Below are 24,824 nucleotides of genomic sequence, written 5' to 3'. Positions count from 1 at the left end.
GCGGGACACTGAAAACCTTCTCGCGAGCCACGGGTTGGCCACTTCTGACATAGACCAAAATCTACTCCATCAAATAAAAATTACTTGAGTTCTTCTAACTCCATTTCTGCTTGTACTAAAACACTCGGTCACTATTGCTACTTGAACTTGAGCAGGAATGTATGACGCTATGACTGATTGAGAACCAACCAAAAATTCTTCAGCCACTTTCGGTTTTTGCAAATTGTATCCAAGTTATTTATGTTACCTTTGTTTGCTCTCCAACTTTGATACCGGGGCTTGGCGCAACACTTGACATTGTTGATGAATGGATATCGCATCCAGTGCCTGAGAATATATTCTGATCTTGAACATTGATTTTCGGATAAGATAAGTAGGATTACCATGCAACTCAGAGAAAATGATATTATACAGGCACCGCTTGCTCCGTGCTCTTTTTATCGAGTGGAAGTACTTCATTATGTTGACGGTACACTGAGCAGTGAGCACTCTATAATGCATTCTTCGTACAGTCTGCTTGACTTGGTCATCACCAATGGCAGACATTGCTGATATCTAGGAAATCGAAATAATCAGAATGGTTGTATTAAAGTCATCTGACAGTACGCGAAACAGATACAAACCGATGCGGGTGCAAGCATGCTCCCAATAGTACATTTACACACTAATCAGTTATCAGGTTATTGTTGGCGAGAATATTGGCTACTGTGAAACACCCGGAATATGATTACATCATCAATGGTAATTCGATAATTCATTCCGATAGCTGCGATTTGCTGGGCATATAGGCCAAACCGTGGTTCTGAGTTGAGGGTTTGATTACGACACATGCATTTCCTTACCTTGCAGAGGGGTTCAACCCAATTTTAAAACAATACCTTCTATCACGTTCAAACAATATGCTTGTATTTCACATCAGTTACCTTGCCGTTGACGTTACTGGACAATTTACACCGGTGCGGCTATATATATACAGGGTGAATTTGGCCACGGCAAGAGCGTTTCATGTACGACAAAGGTGCATAGTCATCAACAATGAACTTGATAATAATCAATCATGGTATCCTATTAAAGTATATAACTTGCACTTGTTCATACTCAATTACTCATAGAGGTTGTATATGAGACATACCATTCAGTAAATGTACTCATTTTATAAGGTTTCCGAAGGAAAAGTCCGCAGAATATTTCCAAGTTCAACAAGAGTTGTAAATTGGTAATAATCCACAATGGCGGCAACCAGTCTCAGGCGCAACCAAATTAGTATAATTCATAGAGTTATAGCCAGTGATCAAGCAATATATAAATGCCTCATTACATAAATTACTATATGGCATTGCAAATACACATGATATTTTTATCACTATCTCGAGGAACATTCAGTCAACCGACCAGTAAAGTATTTCTATTGGAATGAATCAGCAAATCGGTGTTTATGGCGATTCAAACATATTACAGCGTATTCACACTTCAGAGTATGGCGTATCTGCATTCGAAGAAATAATGAGGCGTAGCAAACAATTATTGTTCTACCATATATCGATATTGAGCACAAACTATTAACGAAAAGGAGAAGCTAAATTACGCTCACAAGAAATGTATACGGTATAGTTAGGTCTATTTACGCATCATTCTAAAAATGAGAACTCTTACCGTTTCAAATTGTTTCTCTGTTGGAGCGGTTCAGGTAGAGTTTCTGAATCAACAACACTAACAACAGAAAGCAAGTCTTCTGTTTTTGCTTCGTACAGCTTCTCAATCTAATCAATGAACAATGACTGTTTTGTCTGCGTCCATTATCTCGTCGCCTCAGTCGCACAGACATCAACTCAGATTCAAATGTCAGATGCACGCGCCGTCGCGCTGGACTGCGCAGGTAACACGTAACGGAGAAGGAAGAAGGCTGTCTGGTTTGAAGATGTCTGTCTGGTTTTCACGATAGGGCCGCGATTGTGGAGACGTGCTGTGTGCTACGAATAGTCATGGCGTATCATCCTCAGTGAATCACGTTGTGATGCCGCCACATGCATCACAATTTCACATTGATGCACACATTTGTTCCAGTATTTCGCTATATCGGGATACATATTCAGAACACGTATTTCGCCATGATGTGCACAATTGTGCACGCTTATGGGTCCAGCTATATGCCTCTTTATAGTTCAGCTTATTATCAATTTCATCAAATCAATACAACGCAAGATTGCGATATATTTTCATAAAACCAGTACACTGATAAATGGCTATAAGCCTATACGTCTTACGATCTCGTCCGCGATATGTGCATCCAACATGGGGAAGAATAATGATAATATGCCATTTTCAACAAGGCTGCTGTTTCCAATGAAAGCGATATCCAAGTAGGGGCATCCTGATGAACTCCTATGTACGTGGCATCCAGGTGACATACTACTATGACATCCTCTGGAATATTCATTGGTGACGGGAATAGGAATATTGTAAAAATTTCTTCCACTGGAAGTCACCTAGAGTTACATAGTTGGACGTCCAGTTTGTGACAAACTGAGCAAGTCCTCAGTAACTAACCGTGGGAGGTGGGACGAGTTGGAACAATTGTGGACATACCAGTAAATGCATGGGATATCGGGTGTTTGCTGGGGTTGTATTGGCGAATATAGTTGAGCAAGCTTAGCTATAAAGGGAAAATTGATTATAATTTATTACAATAATCGATTATTAATCCAAGCGTTCAAGGAGCACTGCGCTACAAAAATGATGTCGTCTCAAATTGAAGAACAAAACGAAAAAAAAAATCGGCCGTAGCCGTTTTTATCAGAACCACACCAAATTATTGCGGCAATCAAATGGATTTTTCACAACACTCATTACGCTCCAGTTATCGCATTTCTCAACCCGTTGCGAAATTTCTGGCGCAACGTCTTCACAGACGCACTTACTCGACGCGACCTCCATATCTTAGCTTCATTTGTTTATGTAGTACGTGGAGCCGTGGACAACATATGCGTCACTCACTTTGTTTCCACAGTCCATATGATACCAGAGCACGGCAAATATCTACTGCGACACTGTGTTTGCTTCCAAATGATGCATCAGCACGGACTCGCAATACCACTTGAAACATATGAATGTATTTATTTGTATAATTACCATACTGACTTGGTTGTACGCCAGGGGCGGGCAACTTCTCCAGTCGGCGGGCCGGATATAGGAAAATTAAGTACTTGGCGGGCCGGATTGCTGAATCGATACATTGTTCGCCCATTTATCCACATATACAAGTAATAAATCGTATTTAAGGAATGTATTTTAACGACAGCAATGTCGCATCACAGTCATTTCTCGCCGATAATGACGAAGACAATTAGAATAGAGTTGTCATGCAGGCGCCACCTTGTCTGGTTCTCTCTGATCAATGAACAATTAATTAAGATTTCAAGGTGTTCGATAAGTCCAGTAACCCAAATTTACAAAGATATCAATTCATTAAGGTTGAGTAGGTGACGAGATAGCGTGGTTGTTCAACTGTATGGCCTATTTAATCTCGATATTGAATTCATGCGGCCTGCGTCCGCTACGAAATTTAAATAGTGGCCCGCGACCCGTTTTGAGTTGGCAACCACTGGCATAAGCGGTGTCTTACAAAAGCCCAGAAGTGTGCCGTGCTACATGTCAGCAGTTACGGAATCAAAAATAAGAAATGTCAGCCTGGTGTAAATGACCATTGTAGTCGTCAAACACCATGGTTACCACAAACGTCATTAAGGTTGAGTACATCGTAAATGCCAATAATGCAATAAGTCTTCTCGCTTCGACGACCTTACGCGTAAGCTCCACTCTCGCACGCTGCGGATAAACGTATATAATAACATACAGTCATCAAAATTGGACCTAGTAAGCAAGTAGTGGGAATCTCGTCAGACTGGGGCCGAGGGCCACATTATCATGCAAGACGGAAAACAGTTCGCGGGCCGGATCCGGCCCGCGGGCCGTATGTTGCCCTCCCCTGTTGTACGCTATAGGTACTGTGATGTGCTATGCCAGTGTCTTATGATCTGACACTCGTCAAGATTGAACAATGAACATTCCCAAGGACAGATTCAAATTCACTATAAATATTAGAACCAGCTGGCCTCTTACAGGGAATTATCCAAATGAAGTCACAGCCACCGAATACGTTCTTGGCCAATGGATATTGTCGCAGTACTTCACAACAAAAATGCTATCATTCCACATCAACAATAATGAAGCATAATCGGCATCACCTTCGTTATATCATTTTTGTGAATTGTGCGTTCATTAATATACAAATTATACGTCTATATTAATTCCCTATTCAATCAGACGGAATTTTCACAGCGGGATATCGGTAGTGTACAACGGAGCCTCCACGGTATGGTGAATATGCATATGTTGCAAGTGGGATTGAAAGCCCATGCTGATGTATCATTTGGAATCAAACACAGTGTCGTAGCAGATATTTGCCATATACTACATCAAAAATTGAGCTACGATATGGAGGTCGCGTCATGTAAGTGCGACGGTTAAGATATCGTGCCAGAAATGTCGCAACGGGTCAAGTTCAAGTATCAATGACGCGCAGTCACGTTAGTTGGTCTTACACAAAATTCATTTATTTGAAGCTCCAGTACATTGAGTTTCTGAAGAAAATGGCTGCGGTCAAAAATTAATTTTCGATATGCGCTTTAATCACAGACAACATCATTTTTAGAGCGCAATACTCTTTTAAATGATGTCGCCACTCACCATATTTGCTTAGTATAGCTTAATATACCTTCGTTTTCGGACGCCTCAAGTATTTTTGATCATGGGCCTATTGAATGATTCTATTACACAGAATTTCTCTATATATTTATACTGAAGCAGATCCATGCAAGGCATCAGTGTGCTGTAGCACTGTTACAGGGGCACTGCGCTCTAAAAATAATGTGGTCTCAAATTGAGGGGGAAAAACGAAAAAAAAATTTGGCCGCTGCCATTTCCTTCAGAACGCCACCGTAATGGAGCTGCAATTTATTGAAGTTTCCACAGGACCTTCACGCTCCAGCTGCCGCGGCTGCTTAACCCGTTACGTGGCACGATGTCTTCAACGTCGCACTTGCTCGACGTGATAGGCAGTACCTAAGTGGTGCTAAAACTGGGTGAGGCAAGCCCATCCCTTTGGGGGCCTGAAAGCATTTCAAGGAGGACGTGAAGCTGTGGGCAACTGAAATTTTTTCATGCTCCGAGTTACTAGCCTCTAATTCATGGTTATCGCTCTGTGCATAGTCCAAATTTCGTGTTCATGACTGCATATCAAAGTCATCCGTGAGAAATAAAAGAACTGACCAGTCCAATGTCGTGCAGCTCTTTAAAATTTCAGCAACGCCACCGAATTCCAGTAACTTTAACTGGTTACGTCTGTCATGATGAGTGGAGGCCTCCTTCATGACAGTGATGATATTCGGCCAATTGGCGCCACGTCTATTGAATTCTTCTCGCAACTGCACCTTGGCGTCTTCAATTGTTCTATTAGGGTGACCTTTTGAATAACATGAAACTTATAAACGATGAAAAAAGTAGTAATAATCATCCAAATCACCTGATGAGCCTTAACACGAAGTTGGTGTTCTCCTGAACAAACCAGATGCCTTTACCGTTGGCCAGAGATTTGACTTTTACGCAGCTTTTTCGAGAATACTAAAATTGAAAAGCATTTGATCCTATCTGCGCTCCATAAAAGAGCACAGCCAACAGTTTACATTAAACATTCTACCAAAATCAAATTTCCAAGTAATTGAAACCTAGGTCAAGTGCGAAACAAGACGTACACATTGCACAACTTTATCTGCAAGTGAGGTTTCATCACTAGATCTACAAATACATGATATCTTCAGATGAAATTGCCATAAAGAATTAGATCACATCCTCATGGTCTGATCCTACGGCACATCCAGTTGCTAGATCGACACTAGGTAATCTATATCTACTCACACCGCTGGTACTGTGGGAAACTTGACAGCATGAACATGACACAATTTAGAGATATGTTGAAAATATACATAAAAGAATTACCTTGCCGTAAATCAATGCGCTCCCTCTTAATTCCATTTTGCACCAGAAACATTTCCATGTCTCTTGCAATATGCTATTCAGATTCAAGTTACACAGACCGGCAGATTCACTGTAAATCTAACACTTCCTCAGACTGCGAGGCATCTCGACTCGGTCGATTGTCTAATGTCTGTATACGGCCCAGTTTACCGTAAGTCATGCGTAAATAGTAGGGATGGTGTGAACCTCTGAAAGGTTCAGGTTCGTGTGAACGCGAACCTTTTTGAAAGGTTCTGTGTGAACACGAACGTGAACCTCGTGACGTCACGTGACGTCATATTGCTAATTCCAACCCTATCTTCCAATGAAGTGATAGCCTATATTAATGTACACGATACCAAGCGAAGACTCAGTCCACATAATGCCACAATGCTGAAGTACATATCGGCGTTTTAAACGTCGCTAAATATATCAACAGCGGTAATCAAAGTATATATTAATTGCGTAAAATCAATACATTCCGTCGCTTTGCCAACAATTTCGACGAGGACTTACCAAGGAATATAAGCTTACGCCTTAACGGTCTTAGCCAGACCGGACAATGTGTTCGGAGTCTGAGTATTGCTACATTGATATTGAGCAGAGTGTACAACGGGTTTCAATATTCGCTACCGATACCACAAACAACAACAAGTTATGTAGCAGTAGCAAGCACCTTAATCGCACGGATTTGGTTTTAATGATACAGTAAAGATATGAAGTCAAGATGGACCCCCTACGCCCGTTCGATTTTTTACATCAGAAAACGATATCAATGTCATTGATTGGTTGAATAAGCATCATTCGCTGACTACGTATATCGCTCGTGATGTTGTGTGATTGCGGGTCAAGCTCACAGCAGATAGTCACTAAATATTCACAAGCGGAAAGCTGGTTATTCCGTGAAAATTTTTGCAACACAGCAACTAAAACTTTTAAGGTTGTCGAGGTGCATGGTGCATCCTCGTTAAGCGTTGATTTTTTATGCTGCCAGCACCATGCATGGAGTGGCCCGCAGTTGAAATGCAATAAATTTGAGCCAAAGATCTTATAATGGAGTGAAAATTACAATTTACCAAAAGGTTCACAGTGCAGAACCTACCAAGGTTCTGTTGTGAACACGAACCTCTAAATTTCCGAGGTTCACACACAGAACGCGAACGTGAACCTCACGTTCACACCATCCCTAGTAAATACATAAATGCATAAAATACAAAGGGCACTGAGCTAATTTCTGCATCAACAGTAACTTTCGAATCAGATCGAATTTATGTACTTTGCTGATCATCATTAAACTGTTCAGGGACATGCAAGCATATTGCGACTAGAGTTGTATACTACGTTGTAGCGGGACTTCTGGTCCTCCTAATGCCCCAGGGAACGTCAGGTATCTATTAGGAAGGAAATATACTGTGTCCGTAGCAATAAGATTACCAGCACGTGACCCGCATACAATTGTACCATATCGTGGCAACAATACTCAACGTCGGAATCTCTTTTCGCATATTGCGCAAGCTTCGCAATCCTTTGTCTTGTATTGCACGATTAGCATTGTAACGCTTTTATGCATTGCGCAAGATTAACTAGCCCTTGCACATTGCTCAACCTTCGCAATCCAATCCTTTAGCGTATTGGTCAAGCCCCCTTTTGGTATTACGCAAACCACACATTTTTAGTAAGGCCTATCATCTGTATCGCTCGAGTAAAAGCACGAATCTCTTTTGCTTGAGTAGACAAATTTTCATCACGCAACCTGACGCACTTTCTGCAATACATCCGTATTAAGGATTAGGAATTCGGCAACATCAAAACAGCGAGTCTCCAGTTATAAGTGTTGCTACTGCGCAATAACCAAAATATCTGGTCAGTGGTCAGCTGCCTATTGGTTTCAATCACGACACCGCCGACAGCTACAACGTAGGTTTAGTTATCTCTAATAAGGATAATTATTCAAACACTGCCGCCCGATGAAAAACCCATACCCCATACCGGTGAAGTCACAATTTGCGGGGCCTTTCGGCGTGTATCAATATTAAAGCTCTTGAAGTTGCCATAAGGTTTCAAAGGGAAGCTTGGCCGGCTACCTCTAAAACTCCATATCACCTGTTAGCCGGTATGAATGTTTGACACCGCATAAATTCGTCCGGAATGATTATATTGAGCTACTGATATGAATGTGAGCAAATATACACTTGTATATTGACTGAAACAGGTCGCTGATAATTTCAGATGAGCTCGAACCCACATCCTATTACCTTCTCTGATGATGTGTGGATTTGCACGCAATATGGCGGCTTCTCGATGCTACATTCAGCCAATGATATGTGTCAGCCAAATATTGTATATACCTATGCACAATATTGTGTCTCATTCTTCGCTTGAATTTAGAGTGTCACTGTATATACAGAAGTATACTTAATTTGACACATTTTGTATGCCACTCAACTACTGGGCGATTTCAAAAAATATTACTGCAATTTTCAAATTGATAAATTTCCTTAAGAACGGGCCGTGGCAGACCTTACAACTCTATTGTACATTACTGACGTCAATTGTTCCACGCGCTTTAATCTGATAAATCTCGTTAAAACGACTCACAAAAGAGACCCCTTCGACCTCACTCCAGATTTTGGGGTTTATGGTGCAATAATCTAATCCCCGCAGCCTCGAACTGAGTTCTCCTGATTAGGGTTTTAATTCTACTTTGGTAGGGAATGAATGAAAATGAGAGGCCGAAAAGTTTGTTTGGCCAGCTTCAAACTATTCCTAACGTGATTCGGCTGAATGGAATGCTATGGAGTGGAGAAACAATTATTTATGCAAGTTGTTCGAATGTCTTGTAAGTACTAAAGTTACGATGCCAGAACATTAAATTCTATGATGCAATCAATTCATGCGACTCTAACATTATGTACATTGTACACTGTACAATGATTGTTGGGCCTAGTATTTTTCGACAGACTTGTGCTGATCTGGATCATCAATTCATAACGATTCGTCGCGTTGCTGCCGAATACTTCCACAGGAATTGGATAATGGATAGCAAATTGCAATTACGACAATTTTTATGTCATAATAATGCGACTTTCCGAATCTACATCAAATACACTAAAGTCCGAGTTTAATGCACACCATTCTGATATGCTTACGACATATGACCCTGCCGGAATATTTGGTCACTTCAGCAGTAACTCCAGTCATTATAGCATCGATACTATTTTTGCTGCTGTTAGCTGTAGGTTGTCGCAGCCGTGGGACAAAAAGGGCCACTTCCTCTTTCCATCTTCGACTTGTATATTGTGGCTCCATACATGTCACTACGTCTCATCACAGCCGGTTGAAAAACCTAATGCATCTTATGTATATAATTAGGGAATATATTTTTCCAGCAAATAAAATACCGAATATAACTAAATTTACTCTAGATCGATAATTTTTTCTGCGTCTCATCTTTAAATGCTCCTGTGACTCACCAATCGGCCATGGCCCACTTGATATAAGGCTCTAGCCAGGCAAAAACCTGAGTACTTAGGAAAAGTAGTACTTCATTACCGAGCCCCTCCACATACAAGCTAGTTAGCTATAGAAACTTCGTAATTTTGAAGAATGATTTATCGATTAATGAAGCATCAGACGTTCTGTACAGAAGCAAATATTGTGTATTGGAAACAGTTGCAGCCAAAAATATTGGTGATTTTTATCTATTCCAGGAATACGATCAATGAACATGCTATGAATATCAACACGTAAACCGATACAATTTCGAGTCATAATTATGTGATCTATATACACAGAGGCTGCAGGAAACATGGTTTTGAGTAAGATTGAGATACTAATCCCGTCCATGACGAGGATTATCTATAAAACTTACAGAACGGGAGACCCTCGCATTTTGATCGTTTTCGCAAGGCCGATTTTTCAACAGAGAAACTCGAAATTCGCCATCGCAAGAAATCTTGGGTGCTCGCTTTACTATGTCCCAATCCGGCCTAGGATCTGTGGGTCGGATCTTGTAAAATCTTCCTTCGCCAGTTTCCGTCTTTCCAAGCACATAAATCGCCCCTCCCAGAGAAAAGACGTCATATGAACTCAATTCTTTCGGTAGATATATGATAGGACCCGAACACTGGTCTCCATCTTTGTCAATGCGTATCACGGAACCATTGCGATCTCCGCCAACGGCATACAACTGATCATTCACATATACCAATCCGAATGATTTACGCATATTTGGCAGGTCAATTTTCAGGCATGTCCATTCGTTACATCTAGTAGAGTAATACTCCACTGTGCTCTCATCTGGTTTCCACGTCACACCTCCGGCAACGTATATTTTTTCCCCGACCACGCAACTCGCAAATGATGATCTACTCATATTCATTGAGTTGACGGGGAACTGGCGATCTTTTGTAAACATCTCGACACTTGCATGTCCTGGAATACATATCGAAATGGTCAAGTTACTTTTTACAGTCGTTTCCTTTCGATTGGAGAATCTTGAAGAGAGGAGGAAGACGAACATGTCATTGGGGTTCGGGTCAGCTTCTAGCCTGGTTGAGTCTGGACTTTGAATACAAAATATTTCCATTGTAAATCACCACTAATCGGCCATGTAAATGTTGTACTTTATTTCGGTAACAATTCAATCTGTGGATTAAAGTTAGGCTCGCAGTCGGACCCATCATGATGCAACCTATGATTCGAAATGGTCAGCCACGTAAACCGAACATTTATCAGTCAATTATGACCGAATTGGGATTTGGACGTGGATTAGCCTATTGGAGTCTGAAATTCGGATCATGATTCGAATTTTAAAACGTCCGATCATCTGCAACTCTTCGACAGTATGGATTGACAAGCATCAATGATCGGTTGAAAACATCTCCTAGTCAAAGGAAACCCCCGCGTGGATCAATTGTCATTAGGGCAGCAATAATTAGGCCTACATTCTCGTGTCTCACTTGCGGTCTTCTTCTCCCTTCTATACCTTCCACCAATTGCGTACAAACTATCACCGACGACAGCAGCACAGAAATCCGCCCGTGGATATTTCATTCTTTCTTTCAAGGTCCATTTCTCGGACTTGATGCCGTACACGTACACATCCGATTTGAAAATTTCTTTTTTGTCTTCAAGCGTCACGCAACCGCCTAAAACCCAGATTTCGTCTTGAAGAGTGGCGACTGCGAATCCCGTTCTGAATTATAGGTGTTTTTAACATACCTACGCAACTTGAACATTGTCATAAGCGATAGCGGAGCTCACCTTCTTTGCTCATTTACGTCGTTGATGAGCACAGACCATGAATTCTTGTCGAAATCATAGCGTAGAAAGTCAGTCGTCGGCCCAGCTTGTGCACGAGGTAGGATTCCGACGGCTCCAATCACATACAAGTCATACGGACTCGCATCTGCATTCTGTATTTACTTGAAAAAAAAACACGCAGAATCGGCTTCAAGGCTCAATTTTAAGGTGGCAAAATAGATGTGTCGGTGAGTAATTGTGATTGCTTTCGAATGTATTCGAAATTGTAACCGATCGCTTCGATATTGTGTTGTAATCGAAGTCATAATCAGAATCGCACGATTCAAAATAGTTCTAATTGCAATCGATTACATTGATGTAGTGGTCGCCACATGTCTGATGTGAATTGAATCTCTAGTGCTAGTTTAACGTTAGTCCGCCTAAAAAGGTCGGCATGACCCGATGCGTGAAATGGTGAAAGTTTATGCGGATGGTATTTGATCGTACGGCGTACGCACCAATCTCTATAAGATCCGGTCGGTTTTCATTTTGGAAATGATGGAATATGTAAGTATGCAATGTTTCGCGCATTGCTCACCAGGACCGACTCCGAGTCCTTGTTCGACTGTATCAACAGAGCGTTCGGGCGACGGAACGTATCCAGGTCGATGTAAACCGACTGATTGCGTCGGTGCGCCGAACGTATTGACTGGACGTTGAACCGGAAGGACACCTCCCTGCTCGGAAAATCGATGATCATTGCCCGTAAATGATTAGTAATGTACCACAACTTACGGACGGTGACGGAAGCGAAAGCCCACTTCCCTGATAAGACGATGAAATGCCACGTTCTCTGTCTAATTGCGAACGCGTATGGGAATAAAAGGGGTAATCCCGACGGAGGAAGTGGTTGCTCCAGCGTGGCCAAGGGTTTGTCCAGGTCATAACTCAAATATTCAATTTTAAACTAAACAAAAAAAAACATTCGATCAAAGAGATTTGCAGGCATCGATTGAATGCCAATAATATCGACCGTCACTAGTGAATCATCACAATGCGCGAATATTTAACACCGAAGAATGTAATTCATATTTGTGGAGCGGACAGGCCGTCAACTATCAAGTTCAAATAGAGTAATGGCAGCTTGTCATGCATTGCCATAACACAGGAAACGATGGCATCAGTGAACGACATACACAAAAAGTCGGGTATCTACCATGTTTCTACCATAGCGTAGGGTCCAATTCCGGAACACGGGATAAATCTCCATGAGAATTATAATAACATGTGGCACACTCTCATCCGTTGAGAGAACGCGAAAGCAATATTCTGTAGTATACGTTGTCGTTTACCAGATTTGCAACCAGTCAATTCGGCGAAATCCACGATTCACGTCCAAAGTTCACAGCGGAGTCCCAATAGAGTAATATTTATCACCAATCCCTTTCTACATGTATGACTCAAATAAATACAATATGAAATAGTACCGCACTCTGTACACCTCTCAAGGTCGATCCGCCTGGCACCAAACCGAGAGCGCGGATATATGCCTGCAACCGCTATGTCTGCCCTCGCCAAGTTCCAGTAGCTTTTCCTCATTTTAATGTAAATCGTCAGTATAGTTGAGGCGTTAGGGGATAGCTGAAGCAAAGGCATTCGACAATTAGTTTCCACTGTGTCCTGCAAGGACTTCGGTGTACTGCGTATGCAACTAATCACGTGCGCAGACATCTCTGTATATTGCCTGAAAGGTGTAATTGAAATTCCAAGGGAACAATCCCACGCATTTATTGTGACAACTAGTAGTGCTGTCTTGGTGAAGACTGTGTAAATGTAACACAGTGGGGTGATATATCATTTGTTTGCTGCGGGAACTCCCTGAGTCTATATAGCGATATCCTTTATTTATAGCGGACTGCGGTGAGATACAGAACGTCCTTGCTTAGAAAGAGTAGATGGCTTGATTGACAACCTTCTCTTTCGGATTAATCGTGTGTACCCAGCTATTTCCACCCTTGCATTTACTGTGGAAGTATAAAGTAAGTGGCTTTTTCCGAGATTCAATATGTAATAAAATTGCTCCCCTCTTCAAGCACGGCTACAATAATACCTCTGAATGTTGCTGTATACCAGTGATTCCCAACAGCGGCCCGCAGAAGCCTTCTTGCGGCCCCCACAAAATATTAGGAAATCGAGTATTGACAAAAAATAAAATGTTACATTGATGAAATGCACGTACTTGACTTGGAGTCAGGAGATTTTAATTAGAATTGCAGGATAGTCGTAAGTAGACTGCTAACGTTACGTCGCTGCTGTTTCACTGCAATGTGCCCTAACTTTCCAGTTGAACGAGCATTAGCTATTGATGTAGGTATCAGTGTTGGGATGACTCGAGTCACCTTTTTTGCATGACTTGACTTGACTCGAGTCACTTCGCTAAAATGACTTGACTTGACTTGACTCGGCGTATCAGAAATGAGGATTGACTCGTGACTCGAAACAAAATTCACGAGTCAATTTCAAGTCATCAAGTAATCGGTGTCGATAAGAATCACTGTATCTTGGATATCTTCGGATTGTCCGCGAAACGCTTGTGTAACCCGTGCACTGTAAAAAATCTGGTAGATTTACTGGGAAATCTCTGTAAATTTTACCACGAATTACCGGTCGCAGCCAATTACTGCGCGTAGCTTGTCATTTTACATTTTGATATGTAATATTACCTTAATATAGCTGTAAAGTAAGTTACCAGAATTTCTTCGCAAAATTACTGACAGTTACTCGTTACTGCAGTTTACCGGGCTATTGGCAAAATTGATTAGCATCAAAATCGCTGCAGCCAGTGTATACGTAGAACTGAATGTTACTGATATATCATTCTAGAGGTGATTTGACCTGATTGAACCTCGTTTGCGACACTGGGGTCTGTCACACCGAAATTGTTGGCTCTAGTATCAATTTAAGCTTAGTAGGGTACAAGAAATAACTGACAATCGTAGCTAATGTGGTATACCGTAGCCATATTATATTATAAGGCGATGGCTGTACGGCTACTACGGCCAGTCTCGCTGGTTACATTCGTTGTCACGGATAAGGCCGATAAGTTAGAAAATTAGTTCAAAATGTATAATATTGCTCGGGGAAACTAGAAATATCAGCACCGCATGCTCAGCTGACCATTTGTTAATGGCGGACAAGGCGACCTGTAATAGGTTACATTAGGTGACTGCTTTTTCTGAGATTCGTAGTAAACAACCAACGCACAACTGTGACATCACAAGTAGCGTCTGGTTAGGTAAGTACAGTAAGTAGTGAACAACACATAGAATATATATATCAATTTATACGAAATTAGATGAAAAAGGGGACTATGTGCAATGCTAAATGTTTCTGTATGGAAAAAACGACCCAGATCAAACATTATAACGTGCCCAGTAAATATTATTGGTGTCATGTTTCAGCGGATGAATACCATTTATTTCGAAATCGTTCGAGTGTCGTCTGGCCAGTGGCCATTAGTGAGATTTGAGCAAAGGGTGGAGCGAAGCTTGTTGTGCTTGAAGAAAGTTGACGCGATCGTTGAAGATTCCTAGGAATGCTGAATGGAATACGCATCTTAAAAGGTAATACAGTACTACATAGTATTTGTTACCGTGAATATCTGACTCTGCACACCAGCCCTCGATGACTTAGATTTCATGATTGATATATTTCATTCGCCGCATTCTCTGTTCTGTTTTGGGATATTTGTCGACTTATATAGTGACCACATACTCCGCTGCGGAGGAGTTGAAACTGTTGGCTTGGTAATGTCATTTTCGGGCCATAGCATAGATATGTTTTCATCCACTGCTGGATTTGTTTGCCACACAAGCCACCTTAAATTAGGAACCTTTTGCTTCAATACAGAGATAAAGTCATGAATCTCTGCTATGTCATGTAAAAGGCGGAGCCGTCATCACACAATGTGCCAGTGCCGGTACTTCAAAACATGTTATATTTTTGTTAGCTCATTTGTCTTAGTCTTTATAATGTCATGTCCACTGTCCAGGTTAGGAACTTTGCTTTATATAGCGACTTACGCATGAATTCTTTTTAGTGGAACTGCAAGATACTACTTACACAGAAGGAATGAGAACGAGAAAAAGAAACAATTGGAAGTTTGGCCGGTGGTGGAATTAATTCACGTTTTCTTGAGACCACTCGTGTTACTGCATGTCTTCTAAAGAAGAATTAGACCTCCAACAGCAATATTTTTCCATCGATAACCACTTCATCGTGATATCATGAATGAATATACAGTTTGTTCCAATGTCGTTTTGGGGATGTGAAGAAAATGTTGCGATATTTTTGCATCGGGTTGCTTTGCGATAGGTATGGATGTACGTGAATTTACAAGCTGGTATGTAATCCTGATTTACAGGGACAGCATGTAGGTAGGTAGGCGGTAAAATGACAGTCTCGATCGCAAATGTACAGGAGAACATGTAGATTAGATATACCGGAGGTGACTGTAACATTACAGTCTGGCGTGTAAAGTGAGATTACCGGGCGAGTGTAAGTTAAATTTACATTGACTAACGGTAATGTTAGATTACCACGAAATGTCTGGCTACCGTGCTTCCAAACATTTCGCGGTAAATCGAGGTTTTTATTTTTTACAGTGTGAGAGCGACCAATCATTCAATGACCGTGCGTTTCACAGAGCCTGGATTGTTCTCTCACAAATAAATTGACCGCCAACGAGGTTATCGAAGCTTACAGCTTAAGTTGTCGTAACTAGTAGTAAAGTAATAGAATATCAAAATGTCTATTTCTGTTCTCTGTTAACCAAACCTCTTGTTTTATTGAAATTGAAGTCGAATATGGTTTATATAGTCTATTGGCGCAGGCTCGAATGGTAGCCTGTCATATCTATTTGTAAATGGGTAATGTATTGCATGTTATCAATTCGTTTCTATATTCTATATTTTGGCTGGTAACTATAAACTGAGGCTATTACGCAATTACGTATATGTGAGCGATACAGCGCATGCTTGTGTGTATATTTAACTTTATATTCGTTCATCGGTTCGGAATCAATGACCACTAAAACTGTATTTCAGACAGCTAGCAAATTGCAATGACGTAGGCTAACCATGCCTCATACATACTTCGAAAAGGCAACTTGACTTGAAATGTGACTTGACTCGTGACTTGACTTGACTTGACTCGACTTGACTCGAGTCACCTCCAAAAATCGAGTGACTTGACTTGACTCGAGTCACCTTTGAAAATTGATTGACTTGACTTGACTCGAGTCAAAATGTGCAATGACTCGAAATGACTCGTGACTCGAAGGTAGTGACTTGATCCCAACACTGGTAGGTATAGACAGGACCATAACTGCGGCACGACACACCCTCCAATTGGGGTGGGGGTTGCTCGATTGGGGCTCAAAATTATTTCGTGAATAAGTATAAATTATAGAGTATTTTTTGAAAACTTGTGCATCTTTTCACTGTAGGCGTGATTTCATGCTGCCAAATATCTTGACTTTTGGTACCCCCCCCCCCCCCCCCAAAAAAAAAATATACATATTTATCGAAATGGTCGTATCGGCGTAAGTCATTACCGCGCCACGACGCACCAAGACATATTAAGTTTTACGCCATGTAACATGCGACTCCAAGATGTGTGTCAGAACGATTGGCAGCGAGAAATCCTTGGCCGAAAAGGACTGCCCTCATGCTGACCGAAGCTTCGCTATATGTACAAAATACTGTCTTGGCAATCTGAGCCACACAAGACACATATCATGCCGCAGGGACAAATTATATTCCAGTGAAGAAATACCAATTTGAAATAGTGTGCGCCTCTTAGTTTAGTAGCATACGTTCGGGCTATTCTATATTTTTTGATATAGCAGACAGCAGGTTACGAAATAACATCATGTTACGTCATACCAACGGGTTCTGCAGTGTCCAAAACACCTCACTTAGCGGTACCGGTAAATATGATTACGTGAGCAGCGAGGACAAGAAATTAATCGCAATACATATGCAATTCCCAATAATATTGACCGATTTTATCATAAATCATTGAAAATTTCACGCCTGGCGCTGGGTCACTTAACGGTACAACTAATTTCGTGGTAAAAGCGAACAAGGTGGGAGCCCAAGACCAAAGTTTTTGGGAGAAGGGGGGCTCACAAAGTGCTCTTTCGTTCCTGCCAACGGATATACGCCCGGAGATGTTTAATTATTATTGGGGGGTCTTTTCAAACACACCTCCCTCGGCTCTACCTGTAAAACTGATTACGTGAGCAGAGAGAGGATAAACGTTGATAGCAATATACATGCGATTCCCGATCATGTTGACCGATTCAATTATGAATTACAGAAAATTTCCGCGCTTGGCGCGTTTAGGCAATAAAGGCTGACTCACTAAACGGCCCCGAAAGTAGCATAATTGGTAGTCCTACAGCTCCCGACCGAAGCGTCCGAATAATTTGAAAGCTACCTTCGTACTGATTCTACAAATACGAATTGAAATCTCGCCAGGGCAATAAAACTGCTCCGAAATGGCCACTAAAGGTCGATTGTTCTGAACAATGGGAGCGCAGCAACACAAAGACCATAACAATGGCAAATGGTTCGAGCGATTGATCGGAACAATGCCAATTTTCATATTTTGATGACTATTTTTGGTCCGTTTTATTGCCCTGCTATTCGTGCGGCCCCGACCGTACTCTGAAATTCTAAATTTGGCCCCGACACCCGAAAAGGTTGGGAACCACTGCTGTATACGCTTGGTGCAGAAAAATAAGGCCTAGTTGGCACTACTGGCAATGGTTGTAGGAAGCTTCAAGCTTTCCCAGGCCACGAAAGAAAATCAGCAGCCCCATGAAGCCACAATTTGTAAAATTACCACTATTTTTATGCTGCCAGCGCCATGCCTAGAGTGGCCCGCAGATGAAATACAATAACGTTCAACCAAAGATGTTATAATGACGTGGAAAATTGTATTATAATAAAATGATTCACAGTGCAGAACCTACCAAGGTTCGTTTGTAAACGTGAACCACTAAATTTCTGAGGTTCACACACAGAACGCGAACTTGAACCTCTCGTTCACACCATTCCTAATTATTACCACAACATAAACAATAATTTGTTGAAGAAATATAAATACAACGAACGATATCGAGACCATCACTTTCATTCTATTTTTAACTATGATCTGCACGCGATACCTGACAACACTCGTCAACAACTAAAGCAGGTGTTGCTTACCTTTTTGCTATTCACGACCGCATTTAGATTTCTTATGTAGCCTATCGCCGCATTCCGGTGCATAGTCGTAATGAACTAACTGGAGGCCACATACCCACGTTAAACCGTCTATGTCCAGTTGTCCATCGCCGATTAACTCCGGACTAATATCTGTACTCATTACGACTTACTATGCCCAGCGAAATCGTGAGCAGTCATATTATAAATAGCGACAAGGATTCGATTTCTGATCGCGTGAAGCTTCGCGTGAAGCGTCGCGCGTCACGTGAAGCTTCACGAGGCTTCGTATTCAATCCTCTATTGTTTTATTAGCAGTTCTACCTGTACGTGATCTATACAGCGCCATTATGCATGTATATTTAAGTCGATATTTGATTCAACATAATTGGCCAATCAATCTGTCTTTCACACTGCTAGCAAAATGTAATGACTTTGATTCGTCACTCATACTTCGAAAATTCAATTTGACTTGAATAATCTTGTCCCTGCTAAATTAGCCAAGTGGTATACAGAGACGACGCCTAATATATGCAAGTAACGTTTTTATTCATTGATTGAATTCATTCATTACCCTCAAAAAAATTTCGTGCTTGGCGCGACCAGGACATGAATGCACAGTGCACACTGCACAGTTGCACACACACTCACACAGGTTTCATGACATAATTGTTATCAATTTTAAAGCGTAATATTATAAGTCTTGTTATCAATGTTACCTAATTTAGTTCGCTCCTGTCGGACGACTAAAAATGGTCATGAACATTAAAGTGGCCCGGGCAATGGTTCGTAAATTTCATGCGACACTTTGGCCGAAAAGGTTGGCCACCCCTGCATTATACCGACAATCTTGATGGAAGGCCGCGGAGTAGTTGAAACTGTTGTCTTGTTAATGATATTTATCTAGCCATAGCTTAGATATGTTTTCATCCACTGCCCGATATGTTTGACACCTTTTGCTTCAATACATTAGATCAGTGCTCTTCAACCTTTTTCGACGTGGTGCACCCTTTTAACGTTTGCTCAAAACTCGTACACCCCTGTTCATCAGGGGTCTTCAAAAATGACTTTTTTTCTCAAATCGTACTGGCTACTTGATAAAATTGTTAGGTTACCTAACTTAAGCCTACACACCAAATTTGGTTCAATTCCAACTAGTAACCGCAAAGCTACGGGAGAAGAACGGTTCTATTCATTAAATAAAAATAAATCACGAAAAATTTGAAAATTTTCTGTTCACCCCATGAAAGTATTATGTTGTCTATAAAAACGATGTTCTTCAAATTTGGTTCAATTCCAACCTGTAGAAGAGGAGTTATTGCCGTCAAAAAATTTGGATTTGAATAAAATCGTATTCGGTCACAGAGTCTATTCGCTGCCAGTTAGGCCGCCCGCCACGCAAATTGGAATTTATTTCGTGTCAGCCCAAAAACCGCATGACATTACGAACGATAATCAACCTAAATGTAACAGTATTGGGGAGAGAGTAGGTAAAGCTACTGCTGCAGAAGCGGTAATTCAGATCAGCGGTGATAGCAGGCGCACCAGCCTATACTGCGTTTCAGGCCTGCCCCACACCACACACAGTCGATAGTAGCACATGGGCTGCAAGAGATGTCAGTAACCTCAGATCGCATGCCGCTATACACAGTCTATTGTCGCTAATTTGCATCACTAATAACAAAATACTAAATTGCAAATGTATCGCGAAATATTGGACATAAAATGGGCACATTAAAACAAAAGGGTTTCGATTTCAACATGGAAGCTGTTTTGACCCTGGCTGGCTACGTCACTTCATTTATGTGCATTGCAGTTTATTAACGTCGGGTAGGAAGTGCCGATTCAAGAAGTCTGAGCTATCGCGGCGGTTTCCTCAAAAATCACTAAAAGACAAATGACTTTAGCTGAACACATGTTTGTTAACTGCATACTTTCCAACACCAAACGGAACCATTAGTCTATTGCCGACGGCTAAATGAATAGGAGAAATATTTGCTTATGACATCACAATCAAGCGGTGTACAATATTACACTTGAGATAACATCGTACCATATTGCTCATTAACCCGTGCGTCAACCTGTGTACTGACCCATAAACCTGCCTTTGTAATAGCTAGCCATCGGCTCATTGTAATTCGGATCTGGTACACCCCTGTACACCCCAACCGAGTGGTACACCCTTTGCAAATTCTGGTACACCCTAGGGTCTACGAAAACCCCGGTTGAAGAGCACTGCATTAGATCAGTGGTTCCCAAATGTCGGGGAATTCCCCACTGGTGGGGGAATACAATGGTTTCTGGTGGGGAATAGACGCAATTGTTCAAAATTATATACAGGACAGTCTACATATTCACGGAGGCACATGCGCAATTACCAGTTAACAGCACTCTGGAATGTATGCATAGTAAATTATGTTGCGTGTTGTTCACAAAACCTCATTTTTAACTCTGCATTGGCAATGATGGCGTCACAAACGCATCCAGCACGACTAGTTTGACGTGAAATAACGCTTTCACGAAATTTTGAGCGTTCATTTTGCAGTTAAGTGTTGGATAGTGGGGAACAGGACCGTAACTGCCGCACCCCGAACCCCCCAATTCGTGGTGGGGCGAGCTCTAAGGGGCCCAAAATTATTTCGTGAATGAAGATAAATTATGGAGCATTTTTTGAAAATTCATGCCACTATTTCAAAAAATGTTTGCGCTGGGGGCGAAATTTTATATTGCCGAATATCTTGATTATTGGGTACCCTTTCCCACGAAGATACGTAGAATTTATAGAAATGGAGACTTCGTCATCGGCCATTACTGCGCCACGACGCATCAAGACATATGAAGTTATAGGCCATGTAACATGCGACTCCGTGAAGTGCGTCAGAACGATCAGCAGCGACAAGACTTTGGCCGAGAAGGAATGCCCTTGTGGTGACCGAAAATCTCGATATATCTACAATATACATATATGTTTAATTATCCTTAGGCGGATAAATCACTGGTGCCGAATGTTCCTGTCCTGGCGATTTGAACCCACAGGGAAAAATTATTTGCCAGTAAAGCAATACCAATTTGAAATTGCGTGTGCCTTTTAGTTTTGGCGACTTCCATATCTTTTGACAGAGCAGATATAGTAGGGTTACCATACGTCCTCTTTTAAGAGGATTTTTCGTCCTCCTTTTTGACTTTTTTGAAAGTGTCCTCGAAGGACGCCCTGTTGTCCTCTTTTATGAAAATTTAGGTCATATTTAGAGCAAAATGCGGGTGTTATGTCGTAAATAAGCACCGAAGTGACGCTTCGGCTGGGCGAAAAGTTGACCTTTTTTTATTTTATTTTCGTCAACCACCTAGCAATGTGGAGAGAAAAACGGTATTTTGAGCTCTGAGCGGAAAGTTGACCTTTTTTAGTCAACCGAAACCGATCACAAATTGGAAAAATTCACCGATTTTTGAGAATTCTTCTCCGGTTTTGCAAGTCTCAAATTTTTGAAAAAGTGTCCTCTTTTAGATTTCCAAAATATGGTAAGCCTAAGATATAGGAGGTCACGAAATAGCATAATGTAACGAAATCAATATACCAACGGGTTAGCCCGAAGATGTTTAATTCTCATTTAGGGGTCCCACCTTTTCCAACACACCTCACTCAGCTCTACCGGTAAATCTGATTTCGTGAGCAGAGAGCAGATAAAAATAATTGATAGCAAAATAGATGCAATTCCTGATCATATTGACCGATTTAGACATGAATTATATAAATTTGTCGCGCTTCGTGCGTTTAGTCGAAAATAGGCGGCGCACTAAACAGTAGACCCAATGTAGCTGATAAGTAGCGGGGAAAAGCGTACAGGCTCAGAGGGGCTGAGGTTGTTTATCACCCTGTGGGGTGCTCAAGACCAACGTTTTTTTTTTGAGGGCCTGACGAAGTGCTGTTACGGTCCTGGTGGTGAATGATGGTTCGGAATGAATCTGAAGTGGGGAATGAAGACAAAAAGGTTGGGAACCACTGCATTAGATAAATTCAGTCATGAATCTCTGCTATATCATGTAAAATGAGGAGCCGTCATCACACAATGTACCAGATGAACCGGTACTTCAAAACTTATTATATTTTTGTTAGCCTATTTGTCTTAGTCTTTATAATGTCATGTCAAGGTTAGGAACAACTTAGCCTAATATAGCGACTTACGTATGATTTCTTGTTAGTGTAACTGCAGGATACCAGATGGGGATGAGAAAAAGAAACATTTGGAAGATTACACGGCGGTGGAATTAATTCATCTTTTTTTGAGACCAATCGTGCTAATGCTTCCTAAAGAAGAATTAGATCTCCAGCAGCAATACTTTCCCATCGATAACTATTTCATCGTGAATCATGAATGAATATGCAGTTTGTTTCAATGTCGTTTTGAGATTGTGAAGAAACTTTTGCGATATATTAGAATAGCTTTGTTTTTGGATAGGTATGGATGGACTTTAACTTACAAGCTGGCATGTAATCCTGATTTACACGAACCCCAGTCAAGAAAATTGGAAGCCATCGCCGGCGGATCATACACTTTCGATGCCAAAACGATGCTTCAAAAGATATAGGCTACTTTTCGCAATTCAGCTGCACACTTGTTAACCCTTTCATTGCCGCGCATTAACCCTCTCGCTACTACAACTTACAACCGCTAATACCCCTATCGCTACCTGAATCGTTGTTGCTTTCTGACAGAGATATTGACTCTTGTCTTGCAAAACATCACAATTTGACAATAGGCTATGTTTTCTTGCCTGCCGTGTTAGTTATAATAAAATCCACCACGAACATGCATACAAATACCAGACAGACAGTCATATAAAATGCATGGAACGACACATTGATTTCAGTCGAACAGAGAGATCTTTCCGAGGCCAGTTTGACACAACTAATCCAGTTCTTGGGATGAGCATATCTTCTCTCTTGAATTGGAATAGGGGCGAAATATGGTTTATCAAACAAGTCCGTACCTTGTCGGGAAGAATAGGATCAAGACAACGCAGAGCTACCATCAGCAGCCTACATAATCTGTGGCAGTCTACTGTGGCACGCTAACGTTATTCAGAGCCCACTCGTGGATGATTTCGGCCAAGTTTAGACACGGTGTGGTCTCTGATATCTGGGTAATTCTGCTGGCCCCATATTCGTGTGATGAACTGTACTGTCAACCGGACAGCATTAGTAGTGATAGTCGGCTGATCAGTGATCAGCAGGCCGTGTTATTTTTGGCATATGCCAAAACTGCCAAAAATAACTTATTTTTGGCATTTTTCGATTTTTATTTTTGGCAGCGAATCTGGGAAATATCGGCTTCAACAGTAGCCGTTGAGGGAAAGAATGTTGCCAGTCATCCACAATAGGTTTTCAGAGCTTCAAAATCTTTGGAGGGCCGAACCGGCTTCCATGCATCATGAAAAGAGATCACTTCGCCAGTGCCATCGATCTCATCGCGGAAAGAATTTTCTTCCCGATCCTTTTCCAGGAGTTTCATGTGTTGTCTCTCAACACATTCTATTTAGTAGCCCGACTATCATTTCTCCTTCAGTCTACTGATATATTTTCGGAGGACTTTTGTCACTTCTGGTGGCTTTAATATTACCAACTCGCATGGAAGAGTCCTGGGAAGGTTAGCTTGTTTAAGAACATTGACGCAACAAGACTGTCTGGCAAAACGAGACTATGCAGCTCAGAAATAGCCAGACAGTTTGTTGCGTCACAATGTTCAACTCGATCACGATGCAAAAATTGTGGTTGATTTTGGGGCTTCCAGTTCCATGAGCAGAATATAATTTAGATTTTAATAATCAGTACTGCGGCAGCTTCTCATTGATACCCATTTTATTAAATTTAGTGCTCGACAAGCCGGTCAAAAATGGTTGTAAAATTGCCTTTGGACAAATGGAAAGTATGACGTAAACCAAATGCAGTCAGCCGTTCAATCTCGCTGTGCCCACACCATTTAGGACACCATGCTTTCACCCCTAATGGGTGGGCTGAACCCAGATTAAGAAACCTGCCTTTCACAAACGCTCTTCTCGCTTGTAATGAGGTCCTGCTAACCCAACACCATGAACAAAATACACTATTTGACAGGCCGTGTTATTTTTGGCATATGCCAAAAATTGCTTATTTTTGGCATTTTCAAATTTTTATTTTTGGCAGTTTTGGCATCTGGCTCCTGAAATGCCAAAAATAACACGGCCTGGTGATCAGTGATC

At 41.4% G+C, this 24,824-nt stretch overlaps 1 protein-coding gene and 4 long non-coding RNA genes across 5 annotated transcripts in view; 1 reads left to right on the top strand and 4 right to left on the bottom strand.

Moving 5' to 3' along the window:
* LOC145448778 (uncharacterized) overlaps positions 1 to 1,341 on the bottom strand; it is a 75,870-nt gene extending 74,529 nt beyond the window's left edge. The window contains exon 1 of the long non-coding RNA XR_013918021.1: positions 490 to 1,341. This is a non-coding gene — a long non-coding RNA (uncharacterized LOC145448778). The remainder of the gene's footprint in view (positions 1 to 489) is intronic.
* LOC145449027 (uncharacterized) overlaps positions 1 to 24,824 on the bottom strand; it is a 374,781-nt gene that overhangs the window by 135,329 nt on the left and 214,628 nt on the right. The gene's annotated exons all lie outside the window — the stretch shown is intronic.
* Positions 5,124 to 6,193, bottom strand: LOC145447910 (uncharacterized). The gene is made up of 3 exons (XM_080326182.1): positions 6,055 to 6,193; positions 5,582 to 5,679; positions 5,124 to 5,508 (listed from the first exon to the last, which is right to left on the bottom strand). Exons 1-3 carry the CDS (start codon positions 6,088 to 6,090, stop codon positions 5,283 to 5,285), a joined length of 360 nt encoding a protein of 119 aa, XP_080182308.1. The 5' UTR covers positions 6,091 to 6,193; the 3' UTR covers positions 5,124 to 5,282.
* Positions 11,396 to 12,282, bottom strand: LOC145448820 (uncharacterized). Its single transcript, XR_013918032.1, has 3 exons — positions 12,112 to 12,282; positions 11,915 to 12,053; positions 11,396 to 11,489 (listed from the first exon to the last, which is right to left on the bottom strand). It is a non-coding gene; the product is annotated as an uncharacterized LOC145448820 (long non-coding RNA).
* On the top strand, positions 13,915 to 15,663 carry LOC145448936 (uncharacterized). Its single transcript, XR_013918072.1, has 2 exons — positions 13,915 to 14,939; positions 15,416 to 15,663. It is a non-coding gene; the product is annotated as an uncharacterized LOC145448936 (long non-coding RNA).

This window comes from Botryllus schlosseri, chromosome 10 (genome assembly GCF_051294905.1).
Source record: "Botryllus schlosseri isolate E-star chromosome 10, Bs_hap1, whole genome shotgun sequence".
Classification (NCBI taxonomy): Eukaryota; Metazoa; Chordata; class Ascidiacea; order Stolidobranchia; family Styelidae; genus Botryllus; species Botryllus schlosseri.
The sequence above is the reverse complement of the archived record's forward strand: the minus strand, read 5'-3'. Positions and strand labels throughout refer to the sequence as shown.